This window comes from Danio aesculapii, chromosome 4 (genome assembly GCF_903798145.1).
Source record: "Danio aesculapii chromosome 4, fDanAes4.1, whole genome shotgun sequence".
NCBI classification, from domain to species: Eukaryota; Metazoa; Chordata; class Actinopteri; order Cypriniformes; family Danionidae; genus Danio; species Danio aesculapii.
Window position 1 is genome coordinate 21,288,454 of NC_079438.1, and position 26,509 is coordinate 21,314,962.

General features: G+C 32.2%; 1 protein-coding gene and 2 long non-coding RNA genes across 4 annotated transcripts in view; 1 reads left to right on the forward strand and 2 right to left on the reverse strand.

The window, feature by feature from the left end:
- Positions 1–1,410: 1,410 nt before the first annotated feature.
- LOC130222270 (uncharacterized) lies at positions 1,411–9,500 on the reverse strand. Of its 2 annotated transcripts, XR_008836401.1 has the most exons (5): positions 9,461–9,500; positions 4,870–5,491; positions 3,324–3,458; positions 2,969–3,099; positions 1,411–1,841 (listed from the first exon to the last, which is right to left on the reverse strand). It is a non-coding gene; the product is annotated as an uncharacterized LOC130222270 (long non-coding RNA). The 2 variants fall into 2 exon arrangements; XR_008836400.1 differs by lacking the exon at positions 9,461–9,500 and having other exon boundaries at positions 4,870–5,779.
- A 9-nt stretch (positions 9,501–9,509) lies between these two features.
- LOC130222261 (uncharacterized) lies at positions 9,510–18,791 on the reverse strand. The gene is made up of 6 exons (XR_008836391.1): positions 17,854–18,791; positions 16,306–16,440; positions 15,951–16,081; positions 11,363–11,984; positions 9,815–9,949; positions 9,510–9,590 (listed from the first exon to the last, which is right to left on the reverse strand). It is a non-coding gene; the product is annotated as an uncharacterized LOC130222261 (long non-coding RNA).
- Positions 18,792–21,414: 2,623 nt separating this feature from the next.
- The window catches only part of LOC130222063 (protein NLRC3-like), a 54,837-nt gene continuing 49,742 nt past the window's right edge, over positions 21,415–26,509 (forward strand). The window contains 3 exon segments of the mRNA XM_056454687.1: positions 21,415–21,482; positions 22,102–22,213; positions 22,570–22,662. Coding sequence (XP_056310662.1) covers positions 22,170–22,213; positions 22,570–22,662 — 137 coding nt within the window. The 5' untranslated portion in view covers positions 21,415–21,482; positions 22,102–22,169.

A 26,509-nucleotide genomic window follows, 5' to 3' on the forward strand; every position in this document is an offset into this window, starting at 1 on the left:
GGGCCTCAATTATCGTGCACAATAGGCATGATCTAAAATTAAGCTAAATTGTTCTATAACGTCCACAGACTTCAAAAAGTGTTCTTAAAGCATTAACATGTATTTATGCTGTGCTGGCTAAAGCCCCGGTCAGATCACACGATTTTTATTGTCGGTTACGAAAGTCACTATGTCAGATCATGCGAAATATATATATATATATTTTTTTTTTCTTCTCTCTTCTTCTTGATAAAATCTTGACTTGTCGTTGGTAGCAAATGTGCCAGGCTACACATTCCTTCACAATCAGTCATCCCGTGACGTCTACGACAAACCTTATTCCAAAGCAGTCACAAGTGTTGCTATAACAATATGCATGTGCTAATTACTATTCAATGCAAAGCGGTGCGGGTGCAACGGAGGCTTCCGTGTATTTGGTTGGGTATACAAGTTAAGATGTGTATTTTAAAAATGATCAGAGGTGCAGCACGTTACATACCTGATTTTCAATTTTAGCTACAAAAAGCATACATTATTTATTTATTTATATATTTATTTATATATATATATATATATATATATATATATATATATATATATATATATATATATATATATATATATATATATATATATATGCTTTTTGTAGCTAATATTGAAAATCTGGTTTGTTTAAAATACACATCTTCACTTTTAAACCCAACCAAATACACAGAAGCCTCTGTTGCACCCGCACCGATTTGCATTGAATAGTAATTAGCACATGCATATTGTAAAATGTCTTTTGGTTTAGGGGAGCGCGGGGCACAAAGTAACGCGGGGTAAAATGTAACGCAGAACAGTTTTAAGCTATTTGCTCAGGGTTAATCATGGCATGCTTCCGAGGTTGTCACCACAGTGTCGGCAGAGTTCTTCCTGCCAATTATTGTAAAAGATCTGCGAAATTTGGATTACAAAACCAAAAGAGAACATTTTTGCAGCATAAAAGTATATTATTTTTTTTTTATTATACTCTATGTATTTTTATTTGAAAACAAAAAAAAAAAATCTGTGAGTGTACGTAAAATCGTATATTGCTGTGATTATCGTCTTCTACGCTAAAAGATCAACACAATCTCACGGCAATTCGTAACTTTTTGATTTAGTGGCTAATTCGTACGAATTAGCCACTAAACTGACAAAACGTAAAATACTTACGTTTTTTCGTGAGATCAGGCTGAAAAGATGGATCCATTTGAAGGATGTAAAAAACACAGTGACTGCTAGCCAGTTTTGGGGAAAATACGACACAGTGGGGTTAGTTGTTACAGGGTATTATTTAATATATTTGAATTTTGAGAATTTGTAAATGTGTTTTTTAATGTAAAACATTTTTAATTTACTTTTATATTTCTAATAATGCAAATAAATGCATTGTTTTTGTTTTGGCAATTCAGTTAATGGGAAGGACATTTCAATAATTGTTGGGGGACAACATAGTGTCTGTCAATTTTACGGCCTTGGCAAGAAGTGATAATTTTTGTAATGCTGTAAGGTTTAGGGGCATGCTGCACATATCCTAAGATTGTCCTAAGCAAAAGTGTACACTAGTAAAGTGTAGTGTACTGTATATTGCCCACATGTCTAATTAATTTGGGCCCATTCATTCCTCCATTGGTGTTTTAGGCGCATGAAGTACTGTCTGTCTTTGACAACAACATACACGGTATCATTATTAGACATTCATAGATACATAAAATCATTTATCAACGTAATTATAAAACTAACTGAAACTGTTGTGCTGTGTTCATCAGGATACTGTTGTCAGTTGTGCCACACGCAGGATCCACTACAAATATTTGGCTGGATGGAAGATGAAGGTACTAACAAAGCAAAACACATTTAACTGTAGATTTTATAGAAAATGTATTGCAATTGTGTGAATAAATGCTGTAAAAATATGTTGGTCCTGGTTACATGAAATGAAAAACATTGTAAACTGTTAATTTTCAAAATTTTATTTATTTTAATTTGGAGATTGCAAAAGAATTTAATTTAAAATGTTATAATTATAATAACATTATTCGTATCTTATCTGTATGAATTATTTAATTAATTATAGAATATTGGTGTCTCAATTAAGGGAGAAAATTCCACAGACCATTAGCATTTAAGCTCAAGAACAGTGAATAAAAAATAGTTCTGTTAAAACAATGAAATTGACTTTCAGTATTGTTCAGAAATAATTTCATTACTTACCACAAACATCCAGTGGATGTTACTTATGTTAACAAAGGAGATCAGGCCTTTAAATGAATTAAAATGAACCTGAACAGAAAAATCATGCAAAGCTACATTCCAATATATATATATATATATATATATATATATATATATATATATATATATATATATATATATATATATATATATATATATATATATATAATACACGTGTGTGTGTGTGTGTGTGTGTGTGTATATGTGTGTGTATTATATATTATATACATATTATATATGTATATATATATATAGTATGTATGTATGCATGTATTTATTCATTTATTATGTAAAAAGTGTTGTGAATTGCATTATGGGATGTTGATTTCTGCTCTGTCCACTTTTAATGTTAAAATATCAAATTCAGTTCAACAAAGGTGACTTTTAATCACATTTTAGTAGTTTTAAATAATATAATGTATAATATATAGAGAAATAACTCTGTAAAATAACAACAGCAACAAGTCTGTAATTTACAACAGCAATCTAGATAATAACTTTTCAAGGTTAAAAGTTGTTGTAAGGCACATCAATGTTCCATAATGTATTTTAAAAGCATAAATAAAAGGGGATATATAAAAAAATATAAAACATGAATCACAAAATACAGAAAACTATAGTTTTAATTTTTTTTTTTTTACAGTGTAGTGTAAATATTAGGTCCCTTAATATTTGTTTTCATTGTCCAAATAAATTGGGTTGAATTAACTGAGCAGAAATAAAAACTTACATTCTTCAAGCCTTGTCGAGCCACCTGCTCTTTTTGTCCATATAAAATGACCCCGGTGATGTAGTGGTTGAGCTGATAAATTTGTCCTGATCATATTTGTTAAGGACAGCCCGAATGTAACTTTCCATAACCTAAATATTGGGACAACATAATGGCAAAAATTGTGAAAAAATTCTTGTATGATTTAAAGGCTCCTATCATATTTGTAATTATTCATATTACAGTATTGATAGCATCTGTTCTTGATTATAAAAGATGCGTAATGCTTTATATGAATGTCTTATAGTTTTTAATTACTTTGTTTATTTGAATTTGGAGCCTTGGGTCACAATTCAAATACAATTAATACACTTACTTCTCCACACAATCTGTCATGGGGCCGCAGAGTCAATAACTCTGCATGTCGCACAATGATTTCACATCTGTAATGAGCAGACTTGTTAATTGCCACAATCTGCTCATTTGCGGCAAGTCTCCATAGTGTTGTTACCTTAAGAAAATGTTCATTAGATAAGTAGATGTTTCAGATACTTCTGATTGACAATTGTGCCATCTTGTTAGAGCACTTTAAAAATATTTGACATTTTGAACACAGCCATAGCTTGTGAAGAAAGTTAATTTTAGGATTTATACAAAACCTGATACTATTCCAAAGATTGGTAAAACAAAACATGTTGGACAGTTGAAGTCAAAATCATTAGCCCTCCTGTTATTTAATTTAATTTATTTTTCCATAATGAAAAAAAAACAATCGTAAATTATGTTTATCAGAGCAAGGAATTTTTTTCACAATATTTCCTGTAATTGTTCTTCTGAAAAATGTCTTATGTTTTATTTCAGCTACAATAAAAGAAGTTGAACTGAACAGAGACCAAGTGGCAAACAAACAAGCTAATTGTTTATCATTCTTAACTATTGTATTCTAAAATAAATGATTGGTAAAATGAAAATATATATGCATTGTGTGATTTGTGGAAAAAATAGAGGGGAATGTTTTTTTCTCAGCTTTACACTGTAAAAAATATATGCTACTCAAATAGAGCCATATTAGCTGTATAGCACAAAGCGCTATGAACAAAAAAATTATTAGGCCATGCAAAAGGGTGTGACATTTGTTTGAAAAGTGTGTGTTGGGGGGTGGGAGGATGGGGGTTTGATTTTGGATTTAAATCCCATTTCCTGCATTTGCATATGCTGTTACAAGATCCTGGAAAAAATAGGCTGATTAAACAATTTCAAACTAGCCTAAAAAATTTAAAATAAGAAAGGAACAAAAAACTTTATAAACTGTGTGGTGAAATCAAAATTTGTGAAATCAATTGAAGATAAACATTTTATAATCAATTAAATTATATAAATTAATAGAAAAATTATATTACAATGTTAATCATTCAATTATTTTATTAATTGTAATAATAATAACATAACAATAGTAATAACGTTACACGATCATCGACAGGTGTAGACATTGTCTGACAGCAAATGATTATTCTGATCGGAGCTGATTCAGCTAGCATCTTTTTTTTAATCCATGTTGAAATTAAAGCCATCTTCTGTTGCTGCTTTGTTTTATCGCTGAATTAAACATTTTCGTTTTCGCTTGTGTAAACTGCAACATCTGAGTTATTTGAGAGCAAGTGTAACGATTGTTAACCTCTGCGTTGTGTTGTTTTGCAATCGTCACCAACTTAAAGTAGCAAAACCCTCCAAAAGTGATTCTCAGCGTCTTTTTATTCTGAGAAACAAACCAAATCACATAACATCACATCACATGTAATCATCACATGTAACAGGGCAATATACTGCAGACAAAACAGTAGCAGCATCAGCCATCATCTGCTGAACTACTATTAACATTTTAACAAAACAAATTAACTTATAAAGAATAAATTTTCACATACCTGAGAAACAAACCATCACATAACATCACATCACATGTAACAGGACAATATACTGCAGACAAAACTGAAATAAACAAAAGATGTAAGATAAACAACAGTGTCACTTTAAGTGTGGTCTTGCGTCATTCCATAATATAATACTTTGATAGCAACATGCGGTTTTTACTATGAGAAACACAAAGCTGGCATTTCTTAATGCATATTCACAGTTAAAATCTATTAGAAGCATTATACATTTGTTGACAGCTCAATCACTCTTATATATATCCAAAAATAATCATGTTACACACTTTAATCACTATATTTTCGCTCCTGTGTTCAGAGCACGCTTACCAGTAGCAGCATCAGCCATCGTCTGCTGAACTACGGTAGCTGCGCAAGGACATCTTAAAGAAAAACGCCTACATTTTCTTAACCACTAGGGGGCACCAAACTATCAATCATGTGTACTACCTTAATTTCATGTCATTCATCATAATAAATCTCTATAGGCCTTTTTTCACACTTCCTGGTTCCGGTAAGCGAAACGGCGGACCACAACATCCGGTTCCAATGGAACAGAGTAAGATAGAATGGCAGAGTCGTCTCGTCGCTGTTATTGCAGCGTTCCCGACTGCTCCAGCTTAAAAAACAACAACATCCTTACCTCAATTTCCACGAAAAAACAAAGGACAGAGGAAATCATGGGTGAAATTAATTAGACGGAATGAATGTCCTTCCTTTCAAGTGATATGCCAGAGTACGGTCATGTGCAGTATGCACTTCAAAGCGGAGATCATTATGTTTTATCAAATATTGGTGGTCTTAGTTTTATTTTGATGTGAAATTATAATATAGACAAAATTCCAGTTAAGTTATCTGCCTTCTGCAAACAAGTGCTCCTATCAAGATCATTAATATATAAGCATAATTTTCCCCACATTGGAATAATAGACAACTAATACAAATGCTTTTTTTTTTTACAATAAAATTAATTTGGTTAGTCAGTTTAATAATAAAGATGGTATACTTTTCCTACAATGAATTCCTTTCTCATTACAGTATCTCATTAACCCTGCAAGTTTTCAACTGTTATTTTTCAATTTTTTTCAGAGACCCATATGTAGTGGTATTAATCAAGACCATCGTCTTTGATTTTACTAAATCTTATGTTGGCAAAACTTGTTTTACAGTAAACACCAAGAGTAATAATAGAGCTTTTCCAACTCTTTTCCAAAAAGAAATCACTACTGTTCCTTATATACAGTTTTATTGGATGTCTTTTTTAAAGGGTGACTTGATTTGCTTGATGTGACTTGATGGCTGTTACCACAGAAATATCAGGTTAGAAACAACATTAAAGAAATATCCTATAAACTTTTCCACAGATTTTATCCAGCAAAACATTATTTACAAACAATTAAAAGTGGAATTGATGTAAATTGTATTTTTGTAATGAATAGGAGGAGACTGTTTTACACTTTTGGTATTGTACAGACTCAGTCAAAAGGAAGAGCTGCAAAAGATTATAAACAATTTTCAGTGTTCAAAACCTCTTTTATCATTGTGGGAAAATGTACTTTTTGGCTTTACGGTCTAATTTACTAATAAGCAACCAAATTTTATTCTCAAAGCTTTATTCTCTGTAGTTGGGCCTCAATTATCGTGCACAATAGGCATGATCTAAAATTAAGCTAAATTGTTCTATAACGTCCACAGACTTCAAAAAGTGTTCTTAAAGCATTAACATGTATTTATGCTGTGCTGGCTAAAGCCCCGGTCAGATCACACGATTTTTATTGTCGGTTACGAAAGTCACTATGTCAGATCATGCGAAATATATATATATATATTTTTTTTTCTTCTCTCTTCTTCTTGATAAAATCTTGACTTGTCGTTGGTAGCAAATGTGCCAGGCTACACATTCCTTCACAATCAGTCATCCCGTGACGTCTACGACAAACCTTATTCCAAAGCAGTCACAAGTGTTGCTATAACAATATGCATGTGCTAATTACTATTCAATGCAAAGCGGTGCGGTTGCAACGGAGGCTTCCGTGTATTTGTTTGGGTATACAAGTTAAGATGTGTATTTTAAAAATGATCAGAGGTGCAGCACGTTACATACCTGATTTTCAATTTTAGCTACAAAAAGCATACATTATTTATTTATTTATATATTTATTTATATATATATATATATATATATATATATATATATATATATATATATATATATATATATATATATATATATATATATGCTTTTTGTAGCTAATATTGAAAATCTGGTTTGTTTAAAATACACATCTTCACTTTTAAACCCAACCAAATACACAGAAGCCTCTGTTGCACCCGCACCGATTTGCATTGAATAGTAATTAGCACATGCATATTGTAAAATGTCTTTGGTTTAGGGGAGCGCGGGGCACAAAGTAACGCGGGGTAAAATGTAACGCAGAACAGTTTTAAGCTATTTGCTCAGGGTTAATCATGGCATGCTTCCGAGGTTGTCACCACAGTGTCGGCAGAGTTCTTCCTGCCAATTATTGTAAAAGATCTGCGAAATTTGGATTACAAAACCAAAAGAGAACATTTTTGCAGCATAAAAGTATATTATTTTTTTTTTATTATACTCTATGTATTTTTATTTGAAAACAAAAAAAAAAAAATCTGTGAGTGTACGTAAAATCGTATATTGCTGTGATTATCGTCTTCTACGCTAAAAGATCAACACAATCTCACGGCAATTCGTAACTTTTTGATTTAGTGGCTAATTCGTACGAATTAGCCACTAAACTGACAAAACGTAAAATACTTACGTTTTTTCGTGAGATCAGGCTGAAAAGATGGATCCATTTTGAAGGATGTAAAAAACACAGTGACTGCTAGCCAGTTTTGGGGAAAATACGACACAGTGGGGTTAGTTGTTACAGGGTATTATTTAATATATTTGAATTTGAGAATTTGTAAATGTGTTTTTTAATGTAAAACATTTTTAATTTTACTTTTATATTTCTAATAATGCAAATAAATGCATTGTTTTTGTTTTGGCAATTCAGTTAATGGGAAGGACATTTCAATAATTGTTGGGGGACAACATAGTGTCTGTCAATTTTACGGCCTTGGCAAGAAGTGATAATTTTTGTAATGCTGTAAGGTTTAGGGGCATGCTGCACATATCCTAAGATTGTCCTAAGCAAAAGTGTACACTAGTAAAGTGTAGTGTACTGTATATTGCCCACATGTCTAATTAATTTGGGCCCATTCATTCCTCCATTGGTGTTTTAGGCGCATGAAGTACTGTCTGTCTTTGACAACAACATACACGGTATCATTATTAGACATTCATAGATACATAAAATCATTTATCAACGTAATTATAAAACTAACTGAAACTGTTGTGCTGTGTTCATCAGGATACTGTTGTCAGTTGTGCCACACGCAGGATCCACTACAAATATTTGGCTGGATGGAAGATGAAGGTACTAACAAAGCAAAACACATTTAACTGTAGATTTTATAGAAAATGTATTGCAATTGTGTGAATAAATGCTGTAAAAATATGTTGGTCCTGGTTACATGAAATGAAAAACATTGTAAACTGTTAATTTTCAAAATTTTATTTATTTTAATTTGGAGATTGCAAAAGAATTTAATTTAAAATGTTATAATTATAATAACATTATTCGTATCTTATCTGTATGAATTATTTTAATTAATTATAGAATATTGGTGTCTCAATTAAGGGAGAAAATTCCACAGACCATTAGCATTTAAGCTCAAGAACAGTGAATAAAAAATAGTTCTGTTAAAACAATGAAATTGACTTTCAGTATTGTTCAGAAATAATTTCATTACTTACCACAAACATCCAGTGGATGTTACTTATGTTAACAAAGGAGATCAGGCCTTTAAATGAATTAAAATGAACCTGAACAGAAAAATCATGCAAAGCTACATTCCAATATATATATATATATATATATATATATATATATATATATATATATATATATATATATATATATATATATATATATATATATATAATACACGTGTGTGTGTGTGTGTGTGTGTGTGTGTATATGTGTGTGTATTATATATTATATACATATTATATATGTATATATATATAGTATGTATGTATGCATGTATTTATTCATTTATTATGTAAAAAGTGTTGTGAATTGCATTATGGGATGTTGATTTCTGCTCTGTCCACTTTTAATGTTAAAATATCAAATTCAGTTCAACAAAGGTGACTTTTAATCACATTTTAGTAGTTTTAAATAATATAATGTATAATATATAGAGAAATAACTCTGTAAAATAACAACAGCAACAAGTCTGTAATTTACAACAGCAATCTAGATAATAACTTTTCAAGGTTAAAAGTTGTTGTAAGGCACATCAATGTTCCATAATGTATTTTAAAAGCATAAATAAAAGGGGATATATAAAAAAATATAAAACATGAATCACAAAATACAGAAAACTATAGTTTTAATTTTTTTTTTTACAGTGTAGTGTAAATATTAGGTCCCTTAATATTTGTTTTCATTGTCCAAATAAATTGGGTTGAATTAACTGAGCAGAAATAAAAACTTACATTCTTCAAGCCTTGTCGAGCCACCTGCTCTTTTTGTCCATATAAATGACCCCGGTGATGTAGTGGTTGAGCTGATAAATTTGTCCTGATCATATTTGTTAAGGACAGCCCGAATGTAACTTTCCATAACCTAAATATTGGGACAACATAATGGCAAAAATTGTGAAAAAATTCTTGTATGATTTAAAGGCTCCTATCATATTTGTAATTATTCATATTACAGTATTGATAGCATCTGTTCTTGATTATAAAAGATGCGTAATGCTTTATATGAATGTCTTATAGTTTTTAATTACTTTGTTTATTTGAATTTGGAGCCTTGGGTCACAATTCAAATACAATTAATACACTTACTTCTCCACACAATCTGTCATGGGGCCGCAGAGTCAATAACTCTGCATGTCGCACAATGATTTCACATCTGTAATGAGCAGACTTGTTAATTGCCACAATCTGCTCATTTGCGGCAAGTCTCCATAGTGTTGTTACCTTAAGAAAATGTTCATTAGATAAGTAGATGTTTCAGATACTTCTGATTGACAATTGTGCCATCTTGTTAGAGCACTTTAAAAATATTTGACATTTTGAACACAGCCATAGCTTGTGAAGAAAGTTAATTTTAGGATTTATACAAAACCTGATACTATTCCAAAGATTGGTAAAACAAAACATGTTGGACAGTTGAAGTCAAAATCATTAGCCCTCCTGTTATTTAATTTAATTTATTTTTCCATAATGAAAAAAAAACAATCGTAAATTATGTTTATCAGAGCAAGGAATTTTTTTCACAATATTTCCTGTAATTGTTCTTCTGAAAAATGTCTTATGTTTTATTTCAGCTACAATAAAAGAAGTTGAACTGAACAGAGACCAAGTGGCAAACAAACAAGCTAATTGTTTATCATTCTTAACTATTGTATTCTAAAATAAATGATTGGTAAAATGAAAATATATATGCATTGTGTGATTTGTGGAAAAAATAGAGGGGAATGTTTTTTTTCTCAGCTTTACACTGTAAAAAATATATGCTACTCAAATAGAGCCATATTAGCTGTATAGCACAAAGCGCTATGAACAAAAAAATTATTAGGCCATGCAAAAGGGTGTGACATTTGTTTGAAAAGTGTGTGTTGGGGGGTGGGAGGATGGGGGTTTGATTTTGGATTTAAATCCCATTTCCTGCATTTGCATATGCTGTTACAAGATCCTGGAAAAAATAGGCTGATTAAACAATTTCAAACTAGCCTAAAAAATTTAAAATAAGAAAGGAACAAAAAACTTTATAAACTGTGTGGTGAAATCAAAATTTGTGAAATCAATTGAAGATAAACATTTTATAATCAATTAAATTATATAAATTAATAGAAAAATTATATTACAATGTTAATCATTCAATTATTTTATTAATTGTAATAATAATAACATAACAATAGTAATAACGTTACACGATCATCGACAGGTGTAGACATTGTCTGACAGCAAATGATTATTCTGATCGGAGCTGATTCAGCTAGCATCTTTTTTTTAATCCATGTTGAAATTAAAGCCATCTTCTGTTGCTGCTTTGTTTTATCGCTGAATTAAACATTTTCGTTTTCGCTTGTGTAAACTGCAACATCTGAGTTATTTTGAGAGCAAGTGTAACGATTGTTAACCTCTGCGTTGTGTTGTTTTGCAATCGTCACCAACTTAAAGTAGCAAAACCCTCCAAAAGTGATTCTCAGCGTCTTTTTATTCTGAGAAACAAACCAAATCACATAACATCACATCACATGTAATCATCACATGTAACAGGGCAATATACTGCAGACAAAACAGTAGCAGCATCAGCCATCATCTGCTGAACTACTATTAACATTTTAACAAAACAAATTAACTTATAAAGAATAAATTTTCACATACCTGAGAAACAAACCATCACATAACATCACATCACATGTAACAGGACAATATACTGCAGACAAAACTGAAATAAACAAAAGATGTAAGATAAACAACAGTGTCACTTTAAGTGTGGTCTTGCGTCATTCCATAATATAATACTTTGATAGCAACATGCGGTTTTTACTATGAGAAACACAAAGCTGGCATTTCTTAATGCATATTCACAGTTAAAATCTATTAGAAGCATTATACATTTGTTGACAGCTCAATCACTCTTATATATATCCAAAAATAATCATGTTACACACTTTAATCACTATATTTTCGCTCCTGTGTTCAGAGCACGCTTACCAGTAGCAGCATCAGCCATCGTCTGCTGAACTACGGTAGCTGCGCAAGGACATCTTAAAGAAAAACGCCTACATTTTCTTAACCACTAGGGGGCACCAAACTATCAATCATGTGTACTACCTTAATTTCATGTCATTCATCATAATAAATCTCTATAGGCCTTTTTTCACACTTCCTGGTTCCGGTAAGCGAAACGGCGGACCACAACATCCGGTTCCAATGGAACAGAGTAAGATAGAATGGCAGAGTCGTCTCGTCGCTGTTATTGCAGCGTTCCCGACTGCTCCAGCTTAAAAAACAACAACATCCTTACCTCAATTTCCACGAAAAAACAAAGGACAGAGGAAATCATGGGTGAAATTAATTAGACGGAATGAATGTCCTTCCTTTCAAGTGATATGCCAGAGTACGGTCATGTGCAGTATGCACTTCAAAGCGGAGATCATTATGTTTTATCAAATATTGGTGGTCTTAGTTTTATTTTGATGTGAAATTATAATATAGACAAAATTCCAGTTAAGTTATCTGCCTTCTGCAAACAAGTGCTCCTATCAAGATCATTAATATATAAGCATAATTTTCCCCACATTGGAATAATAGACAACTAATACAAATGCAATTTTTTTTTTTTTTACAACAAAATTAATTTGGTCAGTCAGTTTTATAATAAAGATGGTATACTTTTCTTACAATGAATTCCTTTCTCATTACAGTATCTCATTAACCCTGCAAGTTTTCAACTGTTATTTTTCAATTTTTTTCAGAGACCCATATGTAGTGGTATTAATCAAGACCATCGTCTTTTGATTTTACTAAATCTTATGTTGGCAAAACTTGTTTTACAGTAAACACCAAGAGTAATAATAGAGCTTTTCCAACTCTTTTCCAAAAAGAAATCACTACTGTTCCTTATATACAGTTTTATTGGATGTCTTTTTTAAAGGGTGACTTGATTTGCTTGATGTGACTTGATGGCTGTTACCACAGAAATATCAGGTTAGAAACAACATTAAAGAAATATCCTATAAACTTTTCCACAGATTTTATCCAGCAAAACATTATTTACAAACAATTAAAAGTGGAATTGATGTAAATTGTATTTTTGTAATGAATAGGAGGAGACTGTTTTACACTTTTGGTATTGTACAGACTCAGTCAAAAGGAAGAGCTGCAAAAGATTATAAACAATTTTCAGTGTTCAAAACCTCTTTTATCATTGTGGGAAAATGTACTTTTTGGCTTTACGGTCTAATTTACTAATAAGCAACCAAATTTTATTCTCAAAGCTTTATTCTCTGTAGTTGGGCCTCAATTATCGTGCACAATAGGCATGATCTAAAATTAAGCTAAATTGTTCTATAACGTCCACAGACTTCAAAAAGTGTTCTTAAAGCATTAACATGTATTTATGCTGTGCTGGCTAAAGCCCCGGTCAGATCACACGATTTTTATTGTCGGTTACGAAAGTCACTATGTCAGATCATGCGAAATATATATATATATATTTTTTTTCTTCTCTCTTCTTCTTGATAAAATCTTGACTTGTCGTTGGTAGCAAATGTGCCAGGCTACACATTCCTTCACAATCAGTCATCCCGTGACGTCTACGACAAACCTTATTCCAAAGCAGTCACAAGTGTTGCTATAACAATATGCATGTGCTAATTACTATTCAATGCAAAGCGGTGCGGTTGCAACGGAGGCTTCCGTGTATTTGTTTGGGTATACAAGTTAAGATGTGTATTTTAAAAATGATCAGAGGTGCAGCACGTTACATACCTGATTTTCAATTTTAGCTACAAAAAGCATACATTATTTATTTATTTATATATTTATTTATATATATATATATATATATATATATATATATATATATATATATATATATATATATATATATATATATATATATGCTTTTTGTAGCTAATATTGAAAATCTGGTTTGTTTAAAATACACATCTTCACTTTTAAACCCAACCAAATACACAGAAGCCTCTGTTGCACCCGCACCGATTTGCATTGAATAGTAATTAGCACATGCATATTGTAAAATGTCTTTTGGTTTAGGGGAGCGCGGGGCACAAAGTAACGCGGGGTAAAATGTAACGCAGAACAGTTTTAAGCTATTTGCTCAGGGTTAATCATGGCATGCTTCCGAGGTTGTCACCACAGTGTCGGCAGAGTTCTTCCTGCCAATTATTGTAAAAGATCTGCGAAATTTGGATTACAAAACCAAAAGAGAACATTTTTGCAGCATAAAAGTATATTATTTTTTTTTATTATACTCTATGTATTTTTATTTGAAAACAAAAAAAAAAAATCTGTGAGTGTACGTAAAATCGTATATTGCTGTGATTATCGTCTTCTACGCTAAAAGATCAACACAATCTCACGGCAATTCGTAACTTTTTGATTTAGTGGCTAATTCGTACGAATTAGCCACTAAACTGACAAAACGTAAAATACTTACGTTTTTTCGTGAGATCAGGCTGAAAAGATGGATCCATTTTGAAGGATGTAAAAAACACAGTGACTGCTAGCCAGTTTTGGGGAAAATACGACACAGTGGGGTTAGTTGTTACAGGGTATTATTTAATATATTTGAATTTTGAGAATTTGTAAATGTGTTTTTTAATGTAAAACATTTTTAATTTTACTTTTATATTTCTAATAATGCAAATAAATGCATTGTTTTTGTTTTGGCAATTCAGTTAATGGGAAGGACATTTCAATAATTGTTGGGGGACAACATAGTGTCTGTCAATTTTACGGCCTTGGCAAGAAGTGATAATTTTTGTAATGCTGTAAGGTTTAGGGGCATGCTGCACATATCCTAAGATTGTCCTAAGCAAAAGTGTACACTAGTAAAGTGTAGTGTACTGTATATTGCCCACATGTCTAATTAATTTGGGCCCATTCATTCCTCCATTGGTGTTTTAGGCGCATGAAGTACTGTCTGTCTTTGACAACAACATACACGGTATCATTATTAGACATTCATAGATACATAAAATCATTTATCAACGTAATTATAAAACTAACTGAAACTGTTGTGCTGTGTTCATCAGGATACTGTTGTCAGTTGTGCCACACGCAGGATCCACTACAAATATTTGGCTGGATGGAAGATGAAGGTACTAACAAAGCAAAACACATTTAACTGTAGATTTTATAGAAAATGTATTGCAATTGTGTGAATAAATGCTGTAAAAATATGTTGGTCCTGGTTACATGAAATGAAAAACATTGTAAACTGTTAATTTTCAAAATTTTATTTATTTTAATTTGGAGATTGCAAAAGAATTTAATTTAAAATGTTATAATTATAATAACATTATTCGTATCTTATCTGTATGAATTATTTTAATTAATTATAGAATATTGGTGTCTCAATTAAGGGAGAAAATTCCACAGACCATTAGCATTTAAGCTCAAGAACAGTGAATAAAAAATAGTTCTGTTAAAACAATGAAATTGACTTTCAGTATTGTTCAGAAATAATTTCATTACTTACCACAAACATCCAGTGGATGTTACTTATGTTAACAAAGGAGATCAGGCCTTTAAATGAATTAAAATGAACCTGAACAGAAAAATCATGCAAAGCTACATTCCAATATATATATATATATATATATATATATATATATATATATATATATATATATATATATATATATATATATATATATATAATACACGTGTGTGTGTGTGTGTGTGTGTGTGTATATGTGTGTGTATTATATATTATATACATATTATATATGTATATATATATATAGTATGTATGTATGCATGTATTTATTCATTTATTATGTAAAAAGTGTTGTGAATTGCATTATGGGATGTTGATTTCTGCTCTGTCCACTTTTAATGTTAAAATATCAAATTCAGTTCAACAAAGGTGACTTTTAATCACATTTTAGTAGTTTTAAATAATATAATGTATAATATATAGAGAAATAACTCTGTAAAATAACAACAGCAACAAGTCTGTAATTTACAACAGCAATCTAGATAATAACTTTTCAAGGTTAAAAGTTGTTGTAAGGCACATCAATGTTCCATAATGTATTTTAAAAGCATAAATAAAAGGGGATATATAAAAAAATATAAAACATGAATCACAAAATACAGAAAACTATAGTTTTAATTTTTTTTTTTACAGTGTAGTGTAAATATTAGGTCCCTTAATATTTGTTTTCATTGTCCAAATAAATTGGGTTGAATTAACTGAGCAGAAATAAAAACTTACATTCTTCAAGCCTTGTCGAGCCACCTGCTCTTTTTGTCCATATAAAATGACCCCGGTGATGTAGTGGTTGAGCTGATAAATTTGTCCTGATCATATTTGTTAAGGACAGCCCGAATGTAACTTTCCATAACCTAAATATTGGGACAACATAATGGCAAAAATTGTGAAAAAATTCTTGTATGATTTAAAGGCTCCTATCATATTTGTAATTATTCATATTACAGTATTGATAGCATCTGTTCTTGATTATAAAAGATGCGTAATGCTTTATATGAATGTCTTATAGTTTTTAATTACTTTGTTTATTTGAATTTGGAGCCTTGGGTCACAATTCAAATACAATTAATACACTTACTTCTCCACACAATCTGTCATGGGGCCGCAGAGTCAATAACTCTGCATGTCGCACAATGATTTCACATCTGTAATGAGCAGACTTGTTAATTGCCACAATCTGCTCATTTGCGGCAAGTCTCCATAGTGTTGTTACCTTAAGAAAATGTTCATTAGATAAGTAGATGTTTCAGATACTTCTGATTGACAATTGTGCCATCTTGTTAGAGCACTTTAAAAATATTTGACATTTTGAACACAGCCATAGCTTGTGAAGAAAGTTAATTTTAGGATTTATACAAAACCTGATACTATTCCAAAGATTGGTAAAACAAAACATGTTGGACAGTTGAAGTCAAAATCATTAGCCCTCCTGTTATTTAATTTAATTTATTTTTCCATAATGAAAAAAAAACAATCGTAAATTATGTTTATCAGAGCAAGGAATTTTTTTCACAATATTTCCTGTAATTGTTCTTCTGAAAAATGTCTTATGTTTTATTTCAGCTACAATAAAAGAAGTTGAACTGAACAGAGACCAAGTGGCAAACAAACAAGCTAATTGTTTATCATTCTTAACTATTGTATTCTAAAATAAATGATTGGTAAAATGAAAATATATATGCATTGTGTGATTTGTGGAAAAAATAGAGGGGAATGTTTTTTTTCTCAGCTTTACACTGTAAAAAATATATGCTACTCAAATAGAGCCATATTAGCTGTATAGCACAAAGCGCTATGAACAAAAAAATTATTAGGCCATGCAAAAGGGTGTGACATTTGTTTGAAAAGTGTGTGTTGGGGGGTGGGAGGATGGGGGTTTGATTTTGGATTTAAATCCCATTTCCTGCATTTGCATATGCTGTTACAAGATCCTGGAAAAAATAGGCTGATTAAACAATTTCAAACTAGCCTAAAAAATTTAAAATAAGAAAGGAACAAAAAACTTTATAAACTGTGTGGTGAAATCAAAATTTGTGAAATCAATTGAAGATAAACATTTTATAATCAATTAAATTATATAAATTAATAGAAAAATTATATTACAATGTTAATCATTCAATTATTTTATTAATTGTAATAATAATAACATAACAATAGTAATAACGTTACACGATCATCGACAGGTGTAGACATTGTCTGACAGCAAATGATTATTCTGATCGGAGCTGATTCAGCTAGCATCTTTTTTTTAATCCATGTTGAAATTAAAGCCATCTTCTGTTGCTGCTTTGTTTTATCGCTGAATTAAACATTTTCGTTTTCGCTTGTGTAAACTGCAACATCTGAGTTATTTTGAGAGCAAGTGTAACGATTGTTAACCTCTGCGTTGTGTTGTTTTGCAATCGTCACCAACTTAAAGTAGCAAAACCCTCCAAAAGTGATTCTCAGCGTCTTTTTATTCTGAGAAACAAACCAAATCACATAACATCACATCACATGTAATCATCACATGTAACAGGGCAATATACTGCAGACAAAACAGTAGCAGCATCAGCCATCATCTGCTGAACTACTATTAACATTTTAACAAAACAAATTAACTTATAAAGAATAAATTTTCACATACCTGAGAAACAAACCATCACATAACATCACATCACATGTAACAGGACAATATACTGCAGACAAAACTGAAATAAACAAAAGATGTAAGATAAACAACAGTGTCACTTTAAGTGTGGTCTTGCGTCATTCCATAATATAATACTTTGATAGCAACATGCGGTTTTTACTATGAGAAACACAAAGCTGGCATTTCTTAATGCATATTCACAGTTAAAATCTATTAGAAGCATTATACATTTGTTGACAGCTCAATCACTCTTATATATATCCAAAAATAATCATGTTACACACTTTAATCACTATATTTTCGCTCCTGTGTTCAGAGCACGCTTACCAGTAGCAGCATCAGCCATCGTCTGCTGAACTACGGTAGCTGCGCAAGGACATCTTAAAGAAAAACGCCTACATTTTCTTAACCACTAGGGGGCACCAAACTATCAATCATGTGTACTACCTTAATTTCATGTCATTCATCATAATAAATCTCTATAGGCCTTTTTTCACACTTCCTGGTTCCGGTAAGCGAAACGGCGGACCACAACATCCGGTTCCAATGGAACAGAGTAAGATAGAATGGCAGAGTCGTCTCGTCGCTGTTATTGCAGCGTTCCCGACTGCTCCAGCTTAAAAAACAACAACATCCTTACCTCAATTTCCACGAAAAAACAAAGGACAGAGGAAATCATGGGTGAAATTAATTAGACGGAATGAATGTCCTTCCTTTCAAGTGATATGCCAGAGTACGGTCATGTGCAGTATGCACTTCAAAGCGGAGATCATTATGTTTTATCAAATATTGGTGGTCTTAGTTTTATTTTGATGTGAAATTATAATATAGACAAAATTCCAGTTAAGTTATCTGCCTTCTGCAAACAAGTGCTCCTATCAAGATCATTAATATATAAGCATAATTTTCCCCACATTGGAATAATAGACAACTAATACAAATGCAATTTTTTTTTTTTTACAACAAAATTAATTTGGTCAGTCAGTTTTATAATAAAGATGGTATACTTTTCTTACAATGAATTCCTTTCTCATTACAGTATCTCATTAACCCTGCAAGTTTTCAACTGTTATTTTTCAATTTTTTCAGAGACCCATATGTAGTGGTATTAATCAAGACCATCGTCTTTTGATTTTACTAAATCTTATGTTGGCAAAACTTGTTTTACAGTAAACACCAAGAGTAATAATAGAGCTTTTCCAACTCTTTTCCAAAAAGAAATCACTACTGTTCCTTATATACAGTTTTATTGGATGTCTTTTTTAAAGGGTGACTTGATTTGCTTGATGTGACTTGATGGCTGTTACCACAGAAATATCAGGTTAGAAACAACATTAAAGAAATATCCTATAAACTTTTCCACAGATTTTATCCAGCAAAACATTATTTACAAACAATTAAAAGTGGAATTGATGTAAATTGTATTTTTGTAATGAATAGGAGGAGACTGTTTTACACTTTTGGTATTGTACAGACTCAGTCAAAAGGAAGAGCTGCAAAAGATTATAAACAATTTTCAGTGTTCAAAACCTCTTTTATCATTGTGGGAAAATGTACTTTTTGGCTTTACGGTCTAATTTACTAATAAGCAACCAAATTTTAAGGTATTGATCACTAAAATATGCTTGTATATTACCAGCATCAGAGACTCTTTAATCAAGGAAGCCTACCCACTTTAAAAAATTTTGACCTCTATAATGTATTTAATTATTACATATGTACATTTTGTATATTTGTGTTTTATTTATAATTAACCCCTGGCATGTATATTTTTTGTGTTGTAAAATGTTATTTGCTGTTCTTTAAATAAATAATGAAAACATTCAATTCAGATGAACAAAATGAACTGGAACATGAACTAACTTTAACCTGAAGATTCAGAAACACACCCTATACGCTACAGACGGACTGTTTTGAAGATATTAGCTCTAAAATTGAGTAATTAGTGTTAAACTGAAGTGCTTTAATAGAATCGAATTCAAACACAACACCAAATATCTTTATTTTTTCCAGCGAGTTGGAGCTAAATTATGTTTCCAGACTTGAGTAAACCTTATGAGCATTAAGCAACCTGTCATTATGGGGCTCCTCATTCTTTCTTATTGACCGATAGCAACTCGCCTGTATCTGACCCTGAATACAAAGGAAGGAGGGGGTTAGCACAGCTTACGAACAACTACTAACATAGAACTAATCCTGCTGGATGTTAAATAGTTATTTTTGCTAACGAATGGCTTGAGTTAGCAGATCTTATGCTGTTGGCTACGTACCTTACTGTAACCTAACGCTGCAAACGCTTCATGTAAGACATTTTCTGCACAAATACCTTTTAAATGCTGATTTATTTAGGCTACGTCAGTTCATTAACCAAGCAAACAACCTGTTCTTGTCCAAATTACGGCAAAGTCGACAGTGATAATGTCATGTGATGTCTTGAGGCTGTCATGTTTCTGCGACTGTTAGCGAAACCGGAAACAGAGAAACAGTTTTCTGTCAGTCATCATTGATGATCAGTCATTATTATCTGACAGAATCATTTAGCAGATACTCGTTTGCTGGCCTTGCTAAATGATCTTTGAACAAGTTTAATTTATATAATGGATTAATTTATAATGAAGGAAATAATAGCAAGTTAATATAGACAATAATATATTTTATATGTAATAAATGTATAACACTATATTAATATTGTACTCAAGCTTTAATAGTGTGTATTTGCTTAATTTTCTAAAAAATTTTCATTAATGATTTCCCACATGAAATACTGTAGTAATTTATAGTAAGCAATATATTGTTTTTAAACCAAAATTAAGCAATAGAAACAAATTAACTATTAATAACTAATTAAAAATAATAATTATATATATATATATATATATATATATATATATATATATATATATATATATATATATATATATATATATATAAATAACTAACAGCTGTGACAGTTTATTAAAAATAGTAGTTTATAATCAGATAATCAGTCAAGATAATCAGTTTATAACTATATTATAAATTGTTTAAATGATTAATTATAGTAATTCATTTTAATGTGACACATTATTGTTTGCTTTTTATATTTTACAACAAACTTATTTTAACCAAGTATGATAATATAAAGATCCTGAATTAGTTTATTACACTTAATCCTACAATTAGACGGTCTATTATGTTTTCTTCGTGTATGTGAACACATGAATAAAGTCATAAGTGTCTTTAACTAATTAATTGTATTTACATAATTTGAGTTCAGAAACTGCAGAGATGTTAAAATGATCGTTACGATATAATAATAATGACTGAAATGGGAAATCATATTTGTGAACTTTAATAGGTGGCGATAATGCTAAGGAGTTAGTTAACATATATGCTTTGCCTAAATCGTGTGTGCTAGATTGTGTGTGTCTGAAACGTGTGTTCTGCGGTTCTGCAGCCTGGGCCGTAGATCTGCCAGGATCCAAGTCTGCAGACTCCTGTTCCACACTCCAGTCCTGCAGGTGGCGATAGAGCACATTTAAGTTTGACAACCGCCAAAATACTGAAGAGGAAGCTGACAAACCGAAAGCGTCAAAGAGCTCAGATTGTGTTCCTGCTGCACAAGAGCGTCTGTACTTCTGCAGGTAAGTTTAATACTTCTACATTACGCTTATTTGTGGAGAGGATGAAGGGGTTTATATGTGTATAAGCGTGTTTATAAGCGTGATTTATAGGACTGTCTGCTCCTGAAGCTCAAAGCCTCAAACACCGATTAAACACGGTCATTTGAACAATATAATGGGTTATTTTTATCCCTTGAAAGTGTTTGTGCTCTTCTATATCAGGTTGACTCGATAATATCACATCATTCAGCACAAAATAAACTTTAAACAGAGTCAGGAAATCGAAAGTGAAAGCAAAGCTTCAGTAAACAGAAGAATGCGGATGATCCTTAAACTGCATTTAACTGGTAACGTTTTAGTACTAACTAACTACTAACTAAGCTAATAAATAATTAAAATAATAAGTTATAGTTGTCTAAAGCAGAAGTTATCGTGACAGACACATACATATCAAATGATCAAACCTGAAATATCTGAGGTGTCAGATCAGGGGTAAAACCAACTGCATTAATGTTAATCAGTATAAATATCTCTGCTGTGAAATGGCTGAAAGTCAGTGTGTGTTCTCCCTCATCATGTGCTCTGTTTCAGTAAGGTCTTGTTAGTGAAGTCAGCATTGATTGCATATTGTCATCTCCAGGTGATGGTCAGCGGCTGATTGTTTCCTCAAAGCTCTGCTAATGTCTGCATTGGTGTTTTAGCTGCAGTATGGCAGAGGAGCGAGTAAAGGACTCTCTCTCAGAGAAACACAGGTATTGACTCTGTTTTTACACCATTATTTCAACACTTTCTCTAAAGAACAAAGACCAACAACAATGCACTTATTTGTGTTGCTATTGCCTGATCAAATGATGGACAAAGCTTCAGTTTAACTTCAGGTAATGTGTTTAGATCAGTCTAGATTACAGACAGCTTGATCTGGTGTCATCTTCACCAGAGCTATATGTGTCATGTTTACCCATGATTCCTGTGTAGCAGACCTGATCAGACAGACCTTCAGCCAACAATTAGTTTGTGCTGAATTAACAAAACAAACTCTTAAAAACTCTTGTAAAGGAGACTGAAGTTTGTCCTGCAGTTTATTCCTCTGGTGTGTTTGTGTCTTCAGTGTGAGATCAGTATCATGTGTGTCTCTGAAGAGTGACCGGTCTAAAGGCAATCCACCAGAGTTCAGAGAGAAAACCCCATCATCTGCCATCAGGTATTTAGTGTTTTCATTACTGCTCACACATGGACTGTTTCAGTATTCATCAGGACATTTTAATTATACTTACACAACACTTTAAAGACACAGTATGTAAGAAACACTAGAACAGTGTTATATAATTTTCTTTAATTTTTCTGTCTTCATTCACACTCCTGATAAGGACAGATATCTGACCATTAAACATTTATCTACAGTTTTTAACTTTAAATAATGCATCTAAAATCTCCTAAATATCCTCTTGTCATATAAAGTTATCTTATCATGCAAATTCAGCCACTGTAATATTTGAGATATGTATCATAAACGTCTTGACTTCTGTAACTCACTCTTCGGGGGCCTACCAGCAAGCTCTCTGAGACGTTTACAGTACATTCTGCTGCACGGGTTTTAACAAATACTTCCTCGTGCCACCATATCACTCCTGTACTTCAGCAACTTCAATGGCTTCCTGTTCATTTTAAGACTTATTTAACATATAAAGCAGTGCATGGGCTAGCACCTGACTACATCTGTGACCTGGTAACTCTGGCCACTCCCACCCGCAGTCGTCATTCTTCATCTGGACTGTTGTTGTATCAGCCACGCTGTAAACTAAAGACTATGGGTGGTCGTGCTTTTTCATACAGTGCACTTAAGCTATGGAATGGCCTACCCATCAGCATCAGGAATGCTGTTACTCTGCAATGTTTAAGAAACTTGTCAAGACTCACCTTTATATCGTTGCTTTTAACTGAAATTGATTATTTTTGTTAATTTATCGTCCAATAGTATTGAATCGTTCATATTTTATTGTTTTATTGTGGTCTTGTTAACTGTTTTTATTGTTCTGCTTTGTTTGCCTTGTATGCCTGTTAGCGCTTTGGGTCTGAGTAAAGCGCACTATAAATAAAATGTGTTATTATTATTATTATTATCTGTTAGACACTTTTAAAGGTTTTAATGATTAATTTTCAATATTGGGAGGGTTAGCCTAATGAAAGTGATCTTACACCAAACCTCCGTTAGCCACGTTTCCATTATTAGACCTGTTTAATATAGGCTGATATAAATGTAATGAAAATTGACAAATCACATTAAAACCTCAGTTTTTCCTTCTTAAACTATAAACAGAAATAAAATAAAACCAGAGCTAAATGAACACAACCTTACAATACAATACTAGTTAGAGTATTTGGCACGATTAAGGACAGTTATGAGCAAATAATGAACAGTTTAGAGTGTGACACAAGTAATGCTTCATTAACTCCACTGAACACTTGAACTAATCTAACACACATTCAGTTGGTACAGGAAGAGGCATTACAAGTGAAGAATAAAGGTATAGCACTAGCTAATTGAGCTCATAGGGAATTATGAGTAATTATGGTGGCTTGAAAAGCCAGCATACTGTTATCTATCTTAAACTTATTATTATTCTTCTTCTTCTTCTTCTTCTTCTTCTTCTTCTTCTTCTTCTTATTCTTCTGAGACTAATTTCTAAGTGTATCTCCTCCTAGGCCTTTCAAGCTACATACTTCAAACTTTCGTCAAACCTTCAAACTGGTCTGACTCGGGTTGCTATATCTTTTCTAACTGATCCGACCTTGGGTTTTCCGAAAAACGACCCAGAAAAATCCCAAAAGTCCCATTGACTTAACATTGGGTCAAACTTTGTGAGCTCATAACTCTGCATCAGACTGTCCTACAGACTTCTAACTGGACTCATTTAACTCAGTCTAGCCAGCAGCCAATAACTGACGACTTTTTAACTTACTAGCCACTCCCTAGCAACCACTTACAGCAGCCTAGCAACTGTCCCATAGACTTCCATTGTAAAAGACTCCCATTTACTTAACATTGGATCAACCTTTGTGAGCTCATAACTCTGCATCAGACTGTCCTACAGACTAGAGTCTGGCCTCATTCAACTCAGTCTAGAAAGCAGCCAATCACTGATTACCTTTAAACTTACTAGCCACTCCCTAGCAACCAATTTCAGCACCCTAGCAACTGTCCAAGAGACTGTGACTAGCTATTCTAACACACGCTAACAGTTTTAACATCCTACTGACATGCTAATCTTGCTAGAAAGGTGCTAGCAACACGATAGTGACATGCTAGTCATGCTAGTAACATGCTAATTCATGCTAGAATCATGCTAACAACATGCTAATTCATGCTAGAAACAAGCTGACTCATGCTAGAATCATGCTAGTAACATGCTAGTTACATGCTAATTAATGCTAGAATCATGCTAGTTACATGCTAATTCATGCTAGAAACATGCTAATTCATGCTAGAATCATGCTAACAACATGCTAATTCCTGCTAGAAACATGCTAATAACATGCTAATTCATGCTAGAAACATGTTAGTAACATGCTAGAATCATGCTAGTAACATGCTAATTCATGCTAGAATCATGCTAATAACATGCTAATTCATGCTAGAATCATGCTAGTAACATGCTAATTCATGCTAGAAACATGCTAGTGACATGCTAATTCATGCTAGAATCATGCTAATAACATGCTAATTCATGCTAGAATCATGCTAGTAACATGCTAATTCATGCTAGAAACATGCTAGTAACATGCTAATTCATGCTAGAAACATGCTAGTAACATGCTAATTCATGCTAGAATCATGCTAGTAACATGCTAATTCATGCTAGAAACATGCTAGTAACATGCTAATCCATGCTAGAATCATACTAGTAACATGCTAATTCATGCTAGAATCATGCTAGTAAAATGCTAATTCATGCTAGAATCATGCTAGTAACATGCTAATTCATGCTAGAATCATGCTAGTAACATGCTAATTCATGCTAGGATCATGCTAATAACATGCTAATTCATGCTAGAAACATGCTAATTCATGCTAGAATCATGCTAATAACATGCTAATTAATGCTAGAAACATGCTAGTAACATGCTAATTCATGCTAGAATCATGCTAGTAACATGCTAATTCATGCTAGAAACATGCTAGTAACATGCTAATTCATGCTAGAATCATGCTAGTAACTTACTAGCCACTCCCTAGCAACCAATTTCAGCACCCTAGCAACTGTCCAAGAAACTGTGACTAGCTATTCTAACACACGCTAACAGTTTTAACATCCTACTGACATGCTAATCTTGCTAGAAAGGTGCTAGCAACACGATAGTGACATGCTAGTCATGCTAGTAACATGCTAATTCATGCTAGAATCATGCTAACAACATGCTAATTCATGCTAGAAACAAGCTGACTCATGCTAGAATCATGCTAGTAACATGCTAATTCATGCTAGAATTATGCTAGTAACATGCTAATTCATGCTAGAAACATGCTAGTAACATGCTAATTCATGCTAGAATCATGCTAATAACATGCTAATTCATGCTAGAATCATGCTAGTAACATGCTAATTCATGCTAGAAACATGCTAGTAACATGCTAATTCATGCTAGAAACATGCTAGTAACATGCTAATTCATGCTAGAATCATGCTAGTAACATGCTAATTCATGCTAGAAACATGTTAGTAACATGCTAATCCATGCTAGAATCATACTAGTAACATGCTAATTCATGCTAGAATCATGCTAGTAAAATGCTAATTCATGCTAGAATCATGCTAGTAACATGCTAATTCATGCTAGAATCATGCTAGTAACATGCTAATTCATGCTAGAAACATGCTAGTAACATGCTAATTCACGCTAGAATCATGCTAGTAACATGCTAATTCATGCTAGGATCATGCTAATAACATGCTAATTCATGCTAGAAACATGCTAATTCATGCTAGAATCATGCTAATAACATGCTAATTAATGCTAGAAACATGCTAGTAACATGCTAATTCATGCTA